The sequence below is a fragment of the Nansenia antarctica genome (genome assembly GCF_963989245.1).
Source record: "Nansenia antarctica genome assembly, chromosome: 1".
NCBI lineage: Eukaryota > Metazoa > Chordata > Actinopteri > Argentiniformes > Microstomatidae > Nansenia > Nansenia antarctica.
Window position 1 is genome coordinate 114,018,548 of NC_137674.1, and position 17,500 is coordinate 114,036,047.

Consider the following 17,500-nt stretch of genomic DNA (forward strand, 5'->3'; position numbering starts at 1 on the left):
TCTCCCGCCAATCAGTCTCCCACCTCCCCGGTCTCCTCCAATCAAGGCTTCTCCCCCGGCGGCTCGCCTCAAGTAAGGGGGCGGGGCTACCCAGCTGCTTGTTTGGGGGCGGGGCTTGTTGCGCCGGGGGGACTGGCTGCTGTTCATCCCAGGCTAGCGTTCCATTCATGGTGTCAGCTGACCTGCCCCCCCCATCCCTCTGCTCTGACCTCTGACCCATCCCTCTGTCTCTGACCACCTCTCTCTCTCTCTCTCTCTGTCTCTCTCTGTCTCTCTGTTTCTCTCTCGGTCTCTCTGTCCACCTCTCTCTGTCTCTGTCTCTCTCTCTTTCTCTCTCTCTGTCTCTCTCTCTGTCTCTCTCTCTGACCATCTCTCTCTCTCTCTGTCTCTCTCTCTCTCTGTCTCTGTCTCTGTCTCTGTCCACCTCTCTCTCTCTCTGTCTCTGTCCACCTCTCTGTCTCTGACCACCTCTCTCTGTCTCTCTCTCTCTCTCTGTCTCTCTCTGTCTCTGTCTCTGTCTCTGTCTCTCTCTCTGTCTCTCTCTCTCTCTGTCTCTCTCTCTCTCTGTCTCTCTCTCTGTCTCTCTCTCTCTGTCTCTGTCTCTCTCTCTGTCTCTCTCTCTCTCTGTCTCTGTCTCTCTCTCTGTCTCTCTGTCTGTCTCTGTCCACCTCTCTCTCTCTCTCTCTGACCACCTCTCTCTGTCTCTCTCTCTCTCTGTCCACCTCTCTCTCTCTCTGACCACCTCTCTCTGTCTCTGTCTCTCTGTCTCTCTCTCTCTCTCTGACCACCTCTCTCTGTCTCTGTCTCTCTGTCTCTCTCTCTGTCTCTGACCACCTCTCTCTCTCTCTGTCTCTGCATACTTCACCTCTAGGTCTCTATGCAACGTTCTCATCGCAGCTTTTAGTTTTTTTTATTGTGTTTGACCATGCAGCGACCATGCAGTTTGACCATGCAGCCCAGCGCAGTTTGGGAGACAAATTAATCTATTGTTATTTCATTATCTCTGAAGGACCCGGATCTCATGGGCATGGACTTAGACAGCTGCTGGTGAAAAACGTCATTTTTCAGTTTTTTTACATGTGCTTAAACTACAGATTGTAAGCTTTCAAATGCTGTGTCCTACATTGGAATCGGAGAAAAATTAAACACGACAGACATATTTGAATGTTGGTGCACCTCAAACACTGAACGGGAGAAAAGTGACTAAACGCAGCCACAGCTACGAACGCTGCTAACAGCTAGCGGCTAACAAAACACATGACAACATGCTGAGAGAACATCGACATGCTAAAAACACATAACTACACATAACCAGATGAACAAACAGTTCTTGCTTTTGAACACGTCCTAAAACTAAAGTATGTTTACAAGTCATTATCACTTACCGGTAGCCTGCGGCAAACGAGAACAGTGAATCCAAACCACAAATGATGAGTATTTAGTGATCGTTAAACTGTTGTTTATTATATCGAGTGGGTACTTTAAATCTACGTTTCACTTTCACTTTTTGACCCCTTGTAGTGAGCGTGTGGTTTGCAAGTTCACCAGTCTCGGTCACTTCTTCTACATTTGTACAGAATGTTGTTGACCAGTGTTGCCAACTCCTCTGTAATGGAAGTGGCTGTTGGCTCTCCCAAAAGTAGCTAGAAGTATCTAGATGATGTAATCAACTCATTTGGATAATATGCAATTCTGAAAGGCTAAATGAATTAAAAAAAAGGCTGACCAGGTTTACAAACTAACTATTTACATATTCACAAACTAGAATGTGTTTTATTATTATTAATTATTATGGTTAATGAGCTGAGCTATGATAGCTAGCTAAGCTGATTGAGAGGGTGCGAGAGAGTGAACCGTTTGAGGGATTTTTGAGTGTGAAACTAAAAGACAGTGAATATTATTTAAACAAAAACATATCTACAAATATTATACTGAACTGTACAAAATCATTGTTGTGATGGGATATGTTAGATACTTTACAGTAATTCCCCAAATGACCAGAAAAAGTAGCTAGATTTGTCGCTGGTCGCTTTTGACTAGTTAAGTCGCCATGGGGGTCTGGAAAGTCGCCAGATGTAGCAACAAAGTCGCCCAGTTGGCAACACTGTTGTTGTCCAATGATGGAGATCACAGGACTGATGTAGCTCACCTCCTGATTCATGATAATAATAGCGTATTATGTAGGCCTAGGCATAACCAGAATTGTCTTTTAGTTACTCAAGAAGTCAAGCCAAGCCTGAAAATGTCATTTCTTCACAAATGTTTTTCTGTTATTTATTTTCACAAGTAAATATATAAATCTATAATAATATGGGGTTAGGATTCACTTCTCTGGGATATCTATTGGACCTCCACATGATGGTGAAACTCCTCCTCAAACTCATATCGCCACGTAAGACAGATATTTCAAGCCTTTATTCTGAGCAAATAATAGAATAGTGATAAATTCCACTCAACTAAAATAGTTTTGTGGTACCAGATCATTTATCTTTGAGCTAAGTTGTTATTATTATTATTATTATCGGTATATGTAAGAAATATTGGTAGGAAATGTTTCCACATCTGAGGTTTTGGCCACGGTGTGTAACAGTACTATGGACTTAATAAATAAGTGTAAAAGTGTAAATTAAGGTGTTAAGTCCTAAACAAGTCCTTGGTTATCAGTGTTTGACCAATGTCCATATTGGTGCATCCATTTGTCATCAACCTTCCCTGATAAACAGCTTTATGCATTTCCTGATTTTTTATAAATATAAATTCGATTTTTATCTAAATGTTTATGAATTCAAGTGCTATTCTTTAATTGTGTTGTTTGATTTGAAGTTTCAGCTCCATCAAAAACATTTATGCTGAAGTGGCTCTTATGAATTATGTTTTATATTTATGGTAAATGTTCTAAACAAGGAAAGGTGCCAGGATATTGCATTAGAAAGTAGTTATGCTTCCTGCATTGTTCTGTAATGCAACTTCCATTCCTCCGAGTGCTTCTGTGTCAGACGATGTGTTTGTGCTTCATGAAAAGCCATTTGCTACGATGCTTAAACCTGTCTTGCTCCTGACGTGCCTGTGCTTATTCTGTCCTATTGTTGCTGTGATCGTCCTTCCTTTGTAAGATCCCATAACTCTGAAAATGTTCAAACATAAATTCCATGAATTGTCAGACAAGCTGTAAAAAATAAAACAATTCAGTTGCTACAATTCAGTTGCTGTGTTAGTTAACTCTAAGTTAAGTTAGTTAACTCTAAACCCTTTTTGTAAAAGTCGGTCGCTGGCCGGATGTGATAGTTAATTGCTTTTGCTTTGGCTTGCAGCACATGCCAAATGTGGTGGGCAGTATCTTTGGGGATTCGTTCTACGACCAGCAGCTGACATCCAGACAGACTAACGCTCTCTCTCACCAGGTGAGACCATCCACACCACCACTACTGATATAGCCTCTATTTATACATCTGTAATACCTTAACTCCACATAGCTGCCTTAACTCTACATAGCTACCTTAACTCCACATAGCTGCCTTAACTCCACATAGCTACCTTAACTGTACATATCTACCTTAACTGTACATAGCTACCTTAACTGTACATAGCTACCTTAACTCCACATAGCTACCTTAACTGTACATATCTACCTTAACTGTACATAGCTACCTTAACTCCACATATCTCCCGTAACTGTACATAGCTACCGGTCCGTAACTGTACATAGCTACCGTAACTGTACATATCTACCTTAACTGTACATAGCTACCTTAACTGTACATATCTACCTTAACTGTACATATCTACCTTAACTGTACATAGCTACCTTAACTGTACATATCTACCTTAACTGTACATAGCTACCTTAACTGTACATAGCTACCTTAACTGTACATAGCTACCTTAACTGTACATATCTACCTTAACTGTACATAGCTACCTTAACTGTACATATCTACCTTAACTGTACATAGCTACCTTAACTGTACATAGCTACCTTAACTGTACATAGCTACCTTAACTGTACATATCTACCTTAACTGTACATAGCTACCTTAACTGTACATATCTACCTTAACTGTACATATCTACCTTAACTGTACATAGCTACCTTAACTGTACATATCTACCTTAACTCTACATATGACCGACCTGCTTACAGAAGGGTTACATATGAGGAGCACATTAAGGGTTAGGGTTACACGTGTTGACTCAGTGAGTGTCTGTCTGTCTGTCTGTCTGTCTGTGTGTCTGTGTGTCTGTCTGTCTGTCTGTCTGTCTGTCTGTGTGTCTGTCTGTCTGTCTGTCTGTGTGTGTGTCTGTCCAGCTGGAGCAGTTCAACATGATAGAGAACCCCCTCAGCTCCTCCAGCCTGTACAGCCAGTGCTCCACCCTCAACTACACGCAGGCCGCCATGATGGGCCTGACCGGCAGCAGCCTGCAGGACGCCCAGCAGATAGGCTACAGTAGCCATGGCAACATCCCCAACATCATCCTCACAGGTACGGTAGCCATGGCAACAGCCCCCCAACATCATCCTCACAGGTACGGTAGCCATGGCAACATCCCCAACATCATCCTCACAGGTGCCAGTTAGCCACTAGCCTAGCCTGCTGTGGCCTGCCACACCTAGCCCAGCGGTCAGTGAAGAGATGTGTTTTTTTGTTTTTTTTGCAATATTTTCTTTTGAGGGAATATATGTCTGTATGAATTAGAATTATGTAAAATATAATAATAATTATATATATATATATGTTTTTCTCTTGTTACAGATTCCTCAATTAAACATTTTTGGTGGTTATTATAATAATGATAATAATAATAATAATAATAATAATAATAATAATAATAATACATCATTTCTAGAGACTCAAAGACGCTTTACAAAGTGAAAAAACCTTGGGTAGAATCCTGTAGTAGGAGCTAATATAAATGAATAAAGATAAAAAGAAGAAAATAAATAAAAGAAAGTGTGTGTGTGTGTGTCTAAGAGCTTGTGTGCTGTTCCCCCAGTCACAGGGGAGTCCCCCCCCAGCCTGTCCAAGGAGCTGAGCCAGTCCCTGGCGGGGGTGGGGGACGTCAGCTTCGACGCAGACTCCCAGTTCCCTCTGGACGAGCTGAAGATCGACCCGCTGACCCTGGACGGCCTGCACATGCTCAACGACCCCGACATGGTCCTGACCGACCCCGCCACGGAGGACACCTTCAGGATGGACCGGCTGTGAGGGGGTGGGGGGGGCGGGGGGGGCGGCCGCGGGGCCCAGAAGAAGAGAATAAAAGAGAAAAAAAGAAAACCTGGGAAACAAAGGAATCAAAGGTGGTGGTGAGGGGGGGGCAGGGGGGGGGGTGAGTCACCTCCCCAGGTGCATGGGCGTCCAGCTGTCCAACCTTACCCTCACTCTCTCAAGTCCTTTGAAAACGACGTGCCACCGAAGCCCATCGGGGGGACGGACCTGATGGCTTGCTAGGTGGGAGGACGGCGTGGCTGCTGTTCTGATGATGGGTGGTTGCTCAGAGCTTTGGCTAGCCTGCTGCATTTCTACAACATTACCTGCCACACGTACGCCCATGAAGTCACATCAAGACTACTTTTTGTTTTTTTATTTCATTTCTGCTTTGGATTTTCCTTTGGGATTTTTATTTATTCTTTTAAAAAGATTTGTGGCAGAAAGCCACGAGAACGTGGGCTGCACCATGCATATTTTTAACAATTTATAAAGTATTATTATTATTATTATTATTATTATGATGTGAAAATGCCACAGACGAGTTTGTTTCTACCCTTAATTCAGATTAATCGTGTCTCCCCAGGAACAGCTTTATACACTCAAAGCTTTATTTTTATTGACAACCAAATGTTTATATTTGTCATGTGTGTGTTGGATTGATATGTTCGCTGTTTTTGTATGTTTGTTTATTTATTGAAGTATTTTATTTATTCAGTTGGTTATTTTTTTATGTCGCGTTTCACGATTTTAAGTTTGATGCCAAAATTGCGCCCTGCTGTAGTCGTATTGTACAAACTGCACTGATGTGATTTGTGTCTATTTATTCATTTGTACTGTGCATATTTACATATTTATGTATTTATTAAGCTACTTGGTTAATTAAGGAGTGCAGCGCCTCCCCATATAAGGAGTGCAGCGCCTCCCCATATAAGGAGTGCAGAGCCTCCCCATATCTGCTCATAAGCGCTTAAGTATGTCCGTTGCTGAGACATCTCACTAGATATAGTGTAGATATAGTAAAAGACGTGGCGACTTAAATCATCAGCTAGTTTCTGTAATGTCCGTTTGTCACTTACATGGGCCAGAAATCATTAGATTTTTGTCTTGTGCCAAAACTATTTTGTTAGGTTTGCATATTTAACACAGAAGTTTCCATTTAGTTGCTGTCCAGGTTTAGCGAATTCTCCATTGAAAATATAGCAAGATAAATCCCCAGAATTAGACATGTATATTTCACCACAGCTCATTGATAACACGTTTTCAGATTGACTGAAGGACAGAAACATATTCCCCCACAAACCCCCAGAGAGGTCCAAACTAAACCCAGAGGTCTAAATGCCTCAGAACCCTACTTGTCACTGTGATATCACCTGATTTTGCCTTACATTATACTGTTTTTAAGTGTCTAACTAATGTGACAATGTATTTTCGTAACTTCTCGTAACATTTTTCTTGTATTTAAGAGGACCTTTAACTCCTAGTCAGTGACAATATTTGTGGTTATGTAGTGAGGTTGGATAAATCAATGTACTGTATTTTGTACTGGTACAACTTTCTAGCCAAATTCTTAAATGTTTTTTAAAAAAGCAAATTGTTGGGTTCAAAGTATTTGTGACGGAGAGTGCAAATATGGGGAGGCTTTCTACTCCTTGGAAGGGAAACTCCAAACAAAAACACAAATTAAAGCATTTTGTCCATCTTACTGCAGACAGTTGTGGTAAACAATGTTACTCATGTGAGTATTATTAGGTTTTAGGTTTATCCCTCGAGATGAAGCTGCATTCACATTACATGATAACCGCCATGAATTCCTTGATCAAGAGTTTCTAAGTCGTGTAGCGTGTTGGCAGCTGAAGGGCTTGAGGAGAACTGCTGAGTCATTCCATTCTGAACACAAAGCAAAAAATAGTTCACTTACATAAATGGATGAAGCAATTGCCCATGCAATCCTTTGTAGACCCCAAATTCTTAAATACCTTTTTAATGATTTTTAATTATTATTTATTTATTTTCCCTGTGCTTCATGTAATTGAGAAAAATGATCTTAGTTTGTTGTTTCTAAAACAGATGTGATGGACGGAAGTGGCGACTAGATTCTGACCTTTGCCTGATGGGATGTCGTCATGCTGATGAGGTGTCCACCACGTATCCGTTCAGTCAGGGACACGTATCAACACTTTGGGGTTTTGGCTGAGTACTCGTTGACATGTTATAGCTGTTTGGGATCATGTTTATTGTAAATACAGAAAACATAAATACATTGATCTAGCTTGCCTAACTCCCCTTGAGATAAAGAGACATATTGTCTGAATATATCGTTTGGCAAAAAGGAATCACGGTTGGTCAGACCTTAGCGTTTAAGAACCATCTAATGTCATGTTTGACATTACGTTTACATGTCCATGTTTTAATTTCCTCTTCACATACTTGTCCATCACTGTTTTTTGTTTAGATTTGTGATTCCTATGCAAATTAGTTACATAAATCAGACCGTTTTAACACTAGAATATAGATATCTAACATAGAGATTATTATACGATTTATTATTGTTAAATATTTATTACAAAAGATTTAACACTTTTTGAGCCAAACTCCAATGCATATAAAGTATGCTATTATATTGCAATCAATACCATTCAGATTAATTATCTGCCAACCAATGAAATACTTTGTTGTTTTAGTTGACTTCTGTTTGTTTGAACATGTTAAACACATTGTGATATATCCTGTACATAAGCTATAGTATAAATGATTGCATGACAACAACAAAACAGTGAGAGACGGCCTTCATTCAGATGTTCATCTAAAACAGTGAAGACCCAGTCAGACAGGGGTGCATGTGTTGGTTGCGCCTAATGATTTACTGAAACGGTTTACTTTTCAGATTACTGTGTTACCTCCATCTCTGCATAACGCTAGTTAACGCTGAAATAAGAATGTATTCGTGTCACAATGTCTTGGATTTTGTCTATTACAACAAATGACGTAAACCTCTTTGAGTCAAATTTTGCACCAAAGAGACGAACAGATGAACTGGCTGTTGCTGCATCTGCACCCAGTTCTCTTCTTCAACTGTAGCATCAAGTGTGACAGTCAAAAAGGCAGCTGCCCCCCGCCCCCCCCTCCTGCCCCCCGCCCCCCCCCCCTCCATTGCACGACAGCTGTCAGCTCTCCAGTACTTTATGATCTGACAAAGTTCTCTTTACTTAAAAGAAAAGGCACTTGCACTAATTTTGACTAAAACCATCTGTCGTAAAAACTAAAAGCTACTTTAGACAGTCATTTGCATGACATAATGGATGTTATAAGCAGTCCTAAATCCAGATGTTTGTGTATGGAGAATGAAGGCCTTCGATAACGCTGTCATCTTTGCTGGCAGGAGTATGCAAACTAAACACGGCTAGCTCCTCAGCTAGTTCACTTGCTAGCTTGCCTAAATGTAGGCCTTGTGTGACGACATTTATTATGATTGCGTATGACATCGGTTATATCACGTTTATGACCGTTTAAAGTTGTTACTATATTGTCTTTATTGTGCTATCTGTATTCTGCTAGTTGCTTTGCACTTTATTTGTGACTTTGTGTCTTGGGAACAGGGAGTGTTTTGCCCTGCTATGTGAATGCTGACTGTTTTACCCCAGTTTTAATCTTCAGATATATTTGTATGTTTGAAGAAAGTAACTCTCTCTGCTCTTCTCTTTTGTAACGTCTACTGTTATTCTTGATCTGACTCTGAAAACATATTCCTTATTTTTGGAATGCAGAACCAGAAAGGGCTTATTTCAATGCAGCTTGTTTTCCCATTACTTTGGAAGGGAGTCGCGCTCAGAATGTATGCTTATCTGTCAACAGTTTTCCCATAATGCACTGCATATGCATGAAATGTCATGCAGCCAAATAGGTTGACTAGTTGACTCCTGTACTGACAGGTTATCTAACAAGTGACGTCAACTAGTTAGTCTTCACTCTCACTAAACCTGTGGCCTCTGCTAGAGTACTTACCTGCTTACCACCATCAACTAGAGCCACAGCTAACCAGGACATCAGGTGACCACAAAGGCATTTGCACTGAAGTGTCTGATAGGGACAAGTCTATTCTCAGTGTAATAAGTTAAAAGGATTGTTATTAACGCTTCTCGATTCTCCTCTAAAGTCAATCTGTTTACCTGTAACAGCAGCAGCTGAAATTGGGTTCCTTGAAACGTTTTATTTCGGCAAGTATTTCCAACTGTGCAATTAGTAACGCAAAGAAATGATTTGTTGCAGGAATTTTCTGTTCAGCTTAAAGTGGGAATCGCATTATATGGAACCATTGTCGTGTAAATCATAGTAGGAGATGTGTCGTAATTATTTGTTAATATGTGAAAAATCCTGATGTGAAACATTCGTTTGTAAGATAAAATGTCAATGAAATTGAATGTGGGAGGCAACTTTTCTCTGTACATAGTCTCGATTTTCAGAATATATCTATTAAAACTGTCCAATGTCGTTTTACAACACCAACACCAAGGTGTGCTCAATGTGGACATGCATGATGTTTGAACTATATATATCATATTGTCCTTGTTATGTTATTTATATTTTGTAATCTGTATTTCTGTATGTGTTTTTAAAAGATTATTTTGAATATCTGTGCATGCTCGTGATTTCAGTCCCAAACATGTCGGTGTTCAAAGCACACCCTCCATACAACCACACCCATATAACAACATCCTCTCTGTAAAGCAGGAGGAGAATGTTTCATTTTGTCATCACAACTTGAACCTTGAAGTAGGCCTACAAATGGTTCTGTTAAAGTGCCACATAGGAGCTACTTGGTAGGTACATATGGAATCACATTTATAGCCACGGGAGTAACTCCTCTAGCGTTTTGAAAGAAAGGTCCTTCTCAATATTTATTCATAAAGAACTCTTTAACAATGACAATTCATGTTTTTCATCGTAATGTTACAACAATAATAACTGGCAACACCCTGATAATACAAAACTTCACTCTCACCATTATAGAATTGTAAAAAATAATAATAATATGACATTGTTACTGGAGAGCAGAAGTCAGGCAGGAAACGCCACGTCGTCCCCGCCGACCTGGGGGGAGTTTCCCCAGAAGCTTCTATCACGACTCAGCGTCCTGAACCACCAACAATTCGGTTGTTAAGTCTGACGTCACGCGTGACGTTTAGCAATTTCCGGGTCCAAATAAAAAATTCCCCGCACCAGAGTACCAGTGTACTAAAGCACCAGAGTACCAGTGTACTAAAGCACCAGAGTACCAGTGTACTAAAGCGGTAGAATGACAGTTCAATCAGTTTTTTTTAGACTTGGATCTATTCATACAACAAGGGACACATATTTGTCAGCGTCTTTGAGCTTGGGAAAAGCACTCTACAAATATAATGAATTATTATTATTACTGCGGCATTTCGAAGAGAGCGCCTCAGACAACGTTGGACCCGGAAACACGTCACGACTTAACAACCGAATGGATTGATTTTGGGGAAACTCACAAACTCTAAACACCCTACTGGCTGCCTTCCACTCTGCTGGGTCACATCCACACTGTGGGAATATTAGTTCTGGGTCGGAGGTGGAAGGTCCTCCCAGAGTTCTGTTGGGGCGTATCCGTGTGCGTCATTCCCCGTTAGAACTGCATCTGGACCTGCTGGGCTCTGAATGTGTCAAAGTCCTCTGGGATGGTGTCTAGAGAGGAGAGGGGGAGAGGTTAGACCCAGACGTCAACATGACAACACGCCACCACAACCTAACTGCCATCGTTTGAATATTACCTTGAAATACATTCTTTGCACTCAATCTGGGGAATACAACATTTCTCTCTCTCTCTCTCTCTCTCTCTCTCTCTCTCTCTCTCTCTCTCTCTCTCTCTCTCTCTCTCTCTCTCTCTCTCTCTCTCTCTCTCTCTCTCTCTCTCTCTCTCTCTCTCTCTCTCTCTCTCTCTCTCTCTCTCTCTCTCTCTCTCTCTCTCTCTCTCTCTCTCTCTCTCTCTCTCTCTCTCTCTCTCTCTCTCTCTCTCTCTCTCTCTCTCTCTCTCTCTCTCTCTCTCTCTCTCTCTCTCTCCTACTTCACATATCCAGCCAAGCACAACTCTTCATATGAAGGAGGACAGTTGTCTTACCTACACCTACTGCTCTGTGGATTCATTTAAAGCACATTATAATGTTAACCATTGTTGGCTTGTCATGTCAACTGGGCATGTACATGTAATGTGTGTTTGTGTAATACAGGGTTCCGGCGCTGGTCTTAAAAAGCCTTAAGGTCTAAAATCCAGCAATCCAATATATCAGGCCTAAAAAGGGCTTAAATGTAGGGGATTTTCTACAAACGGTCTAAATAAAAGGTATTACATTTGACTTGTTGAAACTGGTAGGAACCCTGGTAATAGTCCCTCCTAATGTAGACGCTCTTCAATAACAACACCAACCAACACATGTCAAGTGTACCCTTAAAACATCAAACTAGCTTCGTGATGTTCAGTACTTTGATGTGTTGATACAGTTTATCTGAACGCAGCTTAGCGACCAGACAGCAAGCACACACACACACACACAGCACCACCCATCTACTACTAGCTACTCCAGCCAGAACAGGAAACAGAATCATCCATTTCAATCATATTACTGTAATGCCTCGAGGCTATAATTCCCTAATTGATCCCCCAGGGCCTGAATCCCCCTCCCCATATCCTCTAACCCTGGGCTGTGGCAGGAGGTCTTGGGGGTGGGGGGTCAGTGAGCTGTGATGGGAGGTCCTGTGGTTGGGGGTGGGGGGTCAGTGAGCTGTGGTAGGAGCGTCCTGTGGTTCGGGGGGGGTGGGGGGGTCAGTGAGCTCACCGTTGCAGCGGTAGCTCAGGTTGGCCCAGATGATGTTCTCCTGGGAGAAGCAGAACACCCCCAGCCGGCCTCCTCTCATGGTGGCGTCTATGATGATGCCCGTGTCCGCCACCATCTTAGGACCCTCGTAGAAACGCACTCTGGTAACACCAACACACACAGGCAGAGCGGGAAGGTTGAAGCAGGTTAAGTTGACACATCAGATCCCCCCCAGCCTCTCTACAGCACACCTGTGCAGATCTGAGGAGATTGGGACACCTTGGGACAGGTGGGACAGAGTTTAACAGGGACAGGGTTTAACAGGGACAGGGTTTAACAGGGACAGGGTTTAACAGTGACAGGGTTTAACAGGGACAGGGTTTAACAGGGACAGGGTTTAACAGGGACAGGGTTTAACAGGGACAGGGTTTAACAGGGACAGGGTTTAACAGGGACAGGGTTTAACAGGGACAGGGTTTAACAGGGACAGGGTTTAACAGGGACAGGGTTTAACAGGGACAGGGTTTAACAGGGACAGGGTTTAACAGGAACAGGGTTTAACAGGGACAGGGTTTAACAGGGACAGGGTTTAACAGGGACAGGGTTTAACAGGGACAGGGTTTAACAGGGACAGAGTTTAACAGGGACAGGGTTTAACAGGGACAGGGTTTAACAGGGACAGGGTTTAACAGGGACAGGGTTTAACAGGGACAGAGTTTAACAGGGACAGGGTTTAACAGGGACAGGGTTTAACAGGGACAGGGTTTAACAGGGACAGGGTTTAACAGGGACAGGGTTTAACAGGGACAGAGTTTAACAGGGACAGGGTTTAACAGGGACAGGGTTTAACAGGGACAGGGTTTAACAGGGACAGGGTTTAACAGGGACAGGGTTTAACAGGGTCAGGGTTTAAACAGTTATGGTGAAGATTTCTCCTGGCCCAACAAAATATAAGAGGCCAAAAAAAGAAAGAAAGGCAAGAAAAATATGTCCACAAAATATAGATTCAGCAGAATATTGCACAGGAGTTGGATAGCACTTGTTTGTGTGTGTGTGTGTGTGTGTGTGTGTGTGTGTATGTGTGTGTGTCTGTGCCTGTGTCTGTGTGTGTGTGTGTCTGTGTGTGTGTGTGTGTGTGTGTGTCTGTGTGTGTGTCTGTGTGTGTGTGTGTGTGTGTGTGTGTGTGTGTCTGCATGATGACCTTCATGGACTTCCTGAGGCACTGCTTGGTTGTATAGTAACCTAGCAACCAGACTGTAGTAGTTAGGGTTAAGGTTAGTAGTAGTAGTTAGGGTTAGGGGTTAGGGTTACCTGATGTAGCCGTCCTGGGGCCTGTGCTGGAGGAGTTAGGGGTTAGGGTTACCTGATGTAGCCGTCCTGGGGCCTGTGCTGTAGTAGTTAGGGTTAGTTAGGGTTACCTGATGTAGCCGTCCTGGGGCCTGTGCTGGAGTAGTTAGGGTTACCTGATGTAGCCGTCCTGGGGCCTCTGCTGGAGTAGTTAGGGTTAGTTAGGGTTACCTGATGTAGCCGTCCTGGGGCCTGTGCTGGAGTAGTTAGGGTTACCTGATGTAGCCGTCCTGGGGCCTCTGCTGGAGTAGTTAGGGTTAGTTAGGGTTACCTGATGTAGCCGTCCTGGGGCCTGTGCTGTAGTAGTTAGGGTTAGTTAGGGGTACCTGATGTAGCCGTCCTGGGGCCTGTGCTGTAGTAGTTAGGGTTAGTTAGGGTTACCTGATGTAGCCGTCCTGGGGCCTGTGCTGTAGTAGTTAGGGTTAGTTAGGGGTACCTGATGTAGCCGTCCTGGGGCCTGTGCTGGAGGGGTTAGGGTTACCTGATGTAGCCGTCCTGGGGCCGGTGCTGGAGGAACCAGCGGTAGGAGGTCTTGTCCTTCCAGCCCACGTTGCGGGCGTCCTTCCACAGAAGCTTCACCTGGTCGTTGGTGTCGCCCGTGTGCCACAGGGAGTTACGCAGGTTCTCCCCTGGTCCCGTGTTCGACTTCACAGCCTGGGAAACAGCAGAGAACAGTGTTGCCAACTTGGCGACTTTGTCGCTATATCTGGCGACTTTCCAGACCCCCATGGCGACTTAACTAGTCAAAAGCAACCAGCGACAAATCTAGCTACTTTTTCCGGTCATTTGGGGAATTACTGTAAAGTATCTAACATATCCCATCACAACAATGATTTTGTACAGTTCAGTATAATATTTGTAGATATGTTTTTGTTTAAATAATATTCACTCTGTCTTTTAGTTTCACACTCAAAAATCCCTCAAACGGTTCACTCTCTCGCACCCTCTCAATCAGCTTAGCTAGCTATCATAGCTCAGCTCATTAACCATAATGGCCCAGTCAAAACTTATAGCAAAAAGTCAGCCGTTTATGCTGATTTTGCTAGAATTTCCATATGAACACTAGTATGAGGGGCGGCTGTGTCTCAGGAGGTAGAGCCGCCGTCTAATGATCGCAAGGTTGGCAGATCGGCGGTTCGAGCCCCAGCTGGCCACATGTCGAGGTGTCCTTGGGCAAGACACTGAACCCCCAAAATTGCTCCCGATGAGCGGGCCGGCCGGCGCCTTGCATGGCAGCTTGGCCGCCATTGGTGTGTGAATGGGTGTGTCAATGAATGGGTGAATGAGAGGCCGTTGTAAAGCGCTTTGGAATAAGGCATAGCTATATAAGTCAGTCTGTTTAGTACGACTTGGTAACGTATGGAGGATTGGGGGGATGAGTTGGTACCTTCAGCTGGATCCCCGGCTCCGCCACGGCCCTGAAGGGGTTGGCCTGCCAGTAGATCTGCTCCACCTGCTTCCACATCACCACGTAGAAGCTGGAGGAGTCCTGGTAGCCGAAGATGAACCCTGCGTAGTCGTCGTCGGTTACGGTGTTCACGTGAAACGTCCCTCTGAAGTCAACTCCGTTGAAAGCCGTGTAGCCTTGGAGGAAGAGCAGAGTGACAATTAGACTGACAGGGGTTTAATAATAATAATAATAATAATTCATTGTATTTATATAGCGCTTTTCCGGGGCTCAAAGACGCTGACAATATGGGAAGAAGATAGACAGAAGACACAGAAACAACAAGCAACAGATAACATGAGCACATAGAACAGTTAACTGCAGTGCTCGAGTTAACGAGGCACAGGGAACAATTAACACAGCAATGTCCAGGTGGGGAGGGGGGGGGGGTGGCAGGGTTAGGGGAGATGGTTAGGGGTAGGGGAGGTTGTATGCGTGTCCAGGGGGGGAGGGGGGGTGGCAGGGTTAGGGGAGATGGTTAGGGGTAGGGGAGGTTGTATGCATGTCCAGGGGGGGAGGGGGGTGGCAGGGTTAGGGGAGATGGTTAGGGGTAGGGGAGGTTGTATGCGTGGGAGAACAGGTAGGTTTGAGTTTATGGGCCGGTTTCACAGACAAGGCTTAAGCCTAGTCCTGGACTAAATCACACTTTCAATGTGAAATCTCCATTGAATATGCTTTTTAGTCTAGGATTAAAGGCTTAAGCCTTGTCTGTGAAACCGGACCTTAGTGTTTTACACACTGTGACAATGTGCTAAGTGATCCTATGTGTTTTTTGTTTTTTTACTTTTAACAGACGCCTTTATCCAAAGCGACTTACAACAAATATATTAGTCTAAGTAAGTGAATCATCTGTCCATCAGACATCATCAGAGTGCAGATGTACAACGCTGCTCTTACCAACGGCCAGTCCAGGGTCACTGTTCATGGTCTGGACGATCTCTCTCCCCTGGGGGATAGAGAAACACAAGCTACGTCAGTCCTGCTGTAGGGATGTCTTACTGCTGTAGGGATGTCTTACTGCTGTAGGGATGTCTTACTGCTGTAGGGATGTCTTACTGCTGTAGAGATGTCTTACTGCTGTAGAGATGTCTTACTGTCTAACTTCAAATGTTTCTAATTTGATTCAGTTTGATTTCCCATCATGCATCAGTTGGTACCTGGTTGAGCACCACCCAGTTGGGGTCTATCTGCGCGTCCCCCTCGGGGTCCAGTACGATGGTCTGGTACGCTCTGAAGTCCGTCAGGGTCACCTCGGCGTTCTCGGGGCAGACGTCGATGGTGTCGATGATCGTGTCGTTGTCAAAGTCGTTCTCACACACGTTCCCCACGCCGTCGCCTGGAAGCAGGGGAATAAGCACGAACATTTGAGTCTTACTGGACAAACATCTGCAAACTGCTGTTTTTATACCTGGGTGACATTAAAGTGACTGTGTCGTGCCCACAATAGTCTTGTATAATGTTCAATAGTTCATTACAAGATAGCCCAACATGCAGATGGGTGAACAGGGGGAGGAGGAGAGTTCTGGGCGTATTGGGACTGGTCTAGACCAGAAGAGATGGGTCTCGACCAGAAGAGATGAGTCTATACCAGAAGAGATGAGTCTAGACCAGAAGAGATGGGTCTCGACCAGAAGAGATGGGTCTCGACCAGAAGAGATGAGTCTAGACCAGAAGAGATGGGTCTCGACCAGAAGAGATGAGTCTAGACCAGAAGAGAGGGGTCTAGACCAGAAGAGATGGGTCTCGACCAGAAGAGATGGGTCTCGACCAGAAGAGATGGGTCTAGACCAGAAGAGATGAGTCTAGACCAGAAGAGATGGGTGTAGACCAGAAGAGATGGGTCTAGACCAGAAGAGATGGGTCTCGACCAGAAGAGATGGGTCTCGACCAGAAGAGATGGGTCTCGACCAGAAGAGATGAGTCTAGACCAGAAGAGATGGGTGTAGACCAGAAGAGAGGGGTCTCGACCAGAAGAGAGGGGTCTAGACCAGAAGAGATGGGTCTCGACCCCTCTGCCCACCGTCAGAGTCCTCCTGCAGGGGGTTGGGGATGAGTCTGCAGTTGTCTGGGCCGGGCGGCAGCAGGTCGGGGACGCCGTCGTCATCGTCGTCGTCGTCACACTCGTCCCCCAGCCCGTCCTTGTCCGTGTCCAGCTGGGAGCTGTTGATCACCGCAGGACAGTTGTCCCGCGAGTCCTGGTGACCGTCCCCATCACTGGGGAGGAGGGGAGGAGACAAGGAGGGATGAGAGGAGGAGAGATGAGAGGAGGAGAGATGGGGGGATGAGAGGAGGAGGGGAGGAGAGATGGAGGATGAGAGAAGGAGAGATGGAGGGATGAGAGAAGGAGAGATGGAGGATGAGAGGAGGAGAGATGGAGGATGAGAGATGGGGGGATTGAGGGATGGGGGATGGAGGGATGAGAGGAGGAGAGAGAGAGAAGGAGAGATGAGAGGAGGAGAGAAGGAGAGATGGAGGATGAGAGGAGGAGAGATGGAGGAGGAGGGGAGGAGAGATGGGGGGATGAGAGAAGGAGAGATGGAGAGATGGAGGATGAGAGAAGGAGAGATGGGGGTGTTCATAACTGCAGACATTCAACCATAAAAATAAAAAAAAACTCAGAGTCATATTTTTCATTTTATTGGACAGATACAGTGAAGACAGACAGGAAAGAT

General features: G+C 44.4%; 2 protein-coding genes across 2 annotated transcripts in view; one reads left to right on the top strand and one right to left on the bottom strand.

The window, feature by feature from the left end:
- The window catches only part of crtc1b (CREB regulated transcription coactivator 1b), a gene marked incomplete at both ends in the record, with an annotated part of 22,282 nt that extends 17,078 nt beyond the window's left edge, over nucleotides 1–5,204 (top strand). Inside the window, 4 exons of the mRNA XM_080549418.1 lie at nucleotides 1–72; nucleotides 3,312–3,401; nucleotides 4,307–4,481; nucleotides 4,993–5,204. The exon at nucleotides 1–72 is cut by the window's left edge and continues 18 nt beyond it. Coding sequence (XP_080405544.1) covers nucleotides 1–72; nucleotides 3,312–3,401; nucleotides 4,307–4,481; nucleotides 4,993–5,204 — 549 coding nt within the window. The remainder of the gene's footprint in view (nucleotides 73–3,311; nucleotides 3,402–4,306; nucleotides 4,482–4,992) is intronic.
- Nucleotides 5,205–10,848: 5,644 nt separating this feature from the next.
- comp (cartilage oligomeric matrix protein) overlaps nucleotides 10,849–17,500 on the bottom strand; it is a gene marked incomplete at both ends in the record, with an annotated part of 19,748 nt that continues 13,096 nt past the window's right edge. Inside the window, 7 exon segments of the mRNA XM_080530418.1 lie at nucleotides 10,849–10,907; nucleotides 12,056–12,195; nucleotides 13,863–14,035; nucleotides 14,769–14,965; nucleotides 15,726–15,774; nucleotides 15,986–16,164; nucleotides 16,849–17,042. Coding sequence (XP_080386544.1) covers nucleotides 10,849–10,907; nucleotides 12,056–12,195; nucleotides 13,863–14,035; nucleotides 14,769–14,965; nucleotides 15,726–15,774; nucleotides 15,986–16,164; nucleotides 16,849–17,042 — 991 coding nt within the window.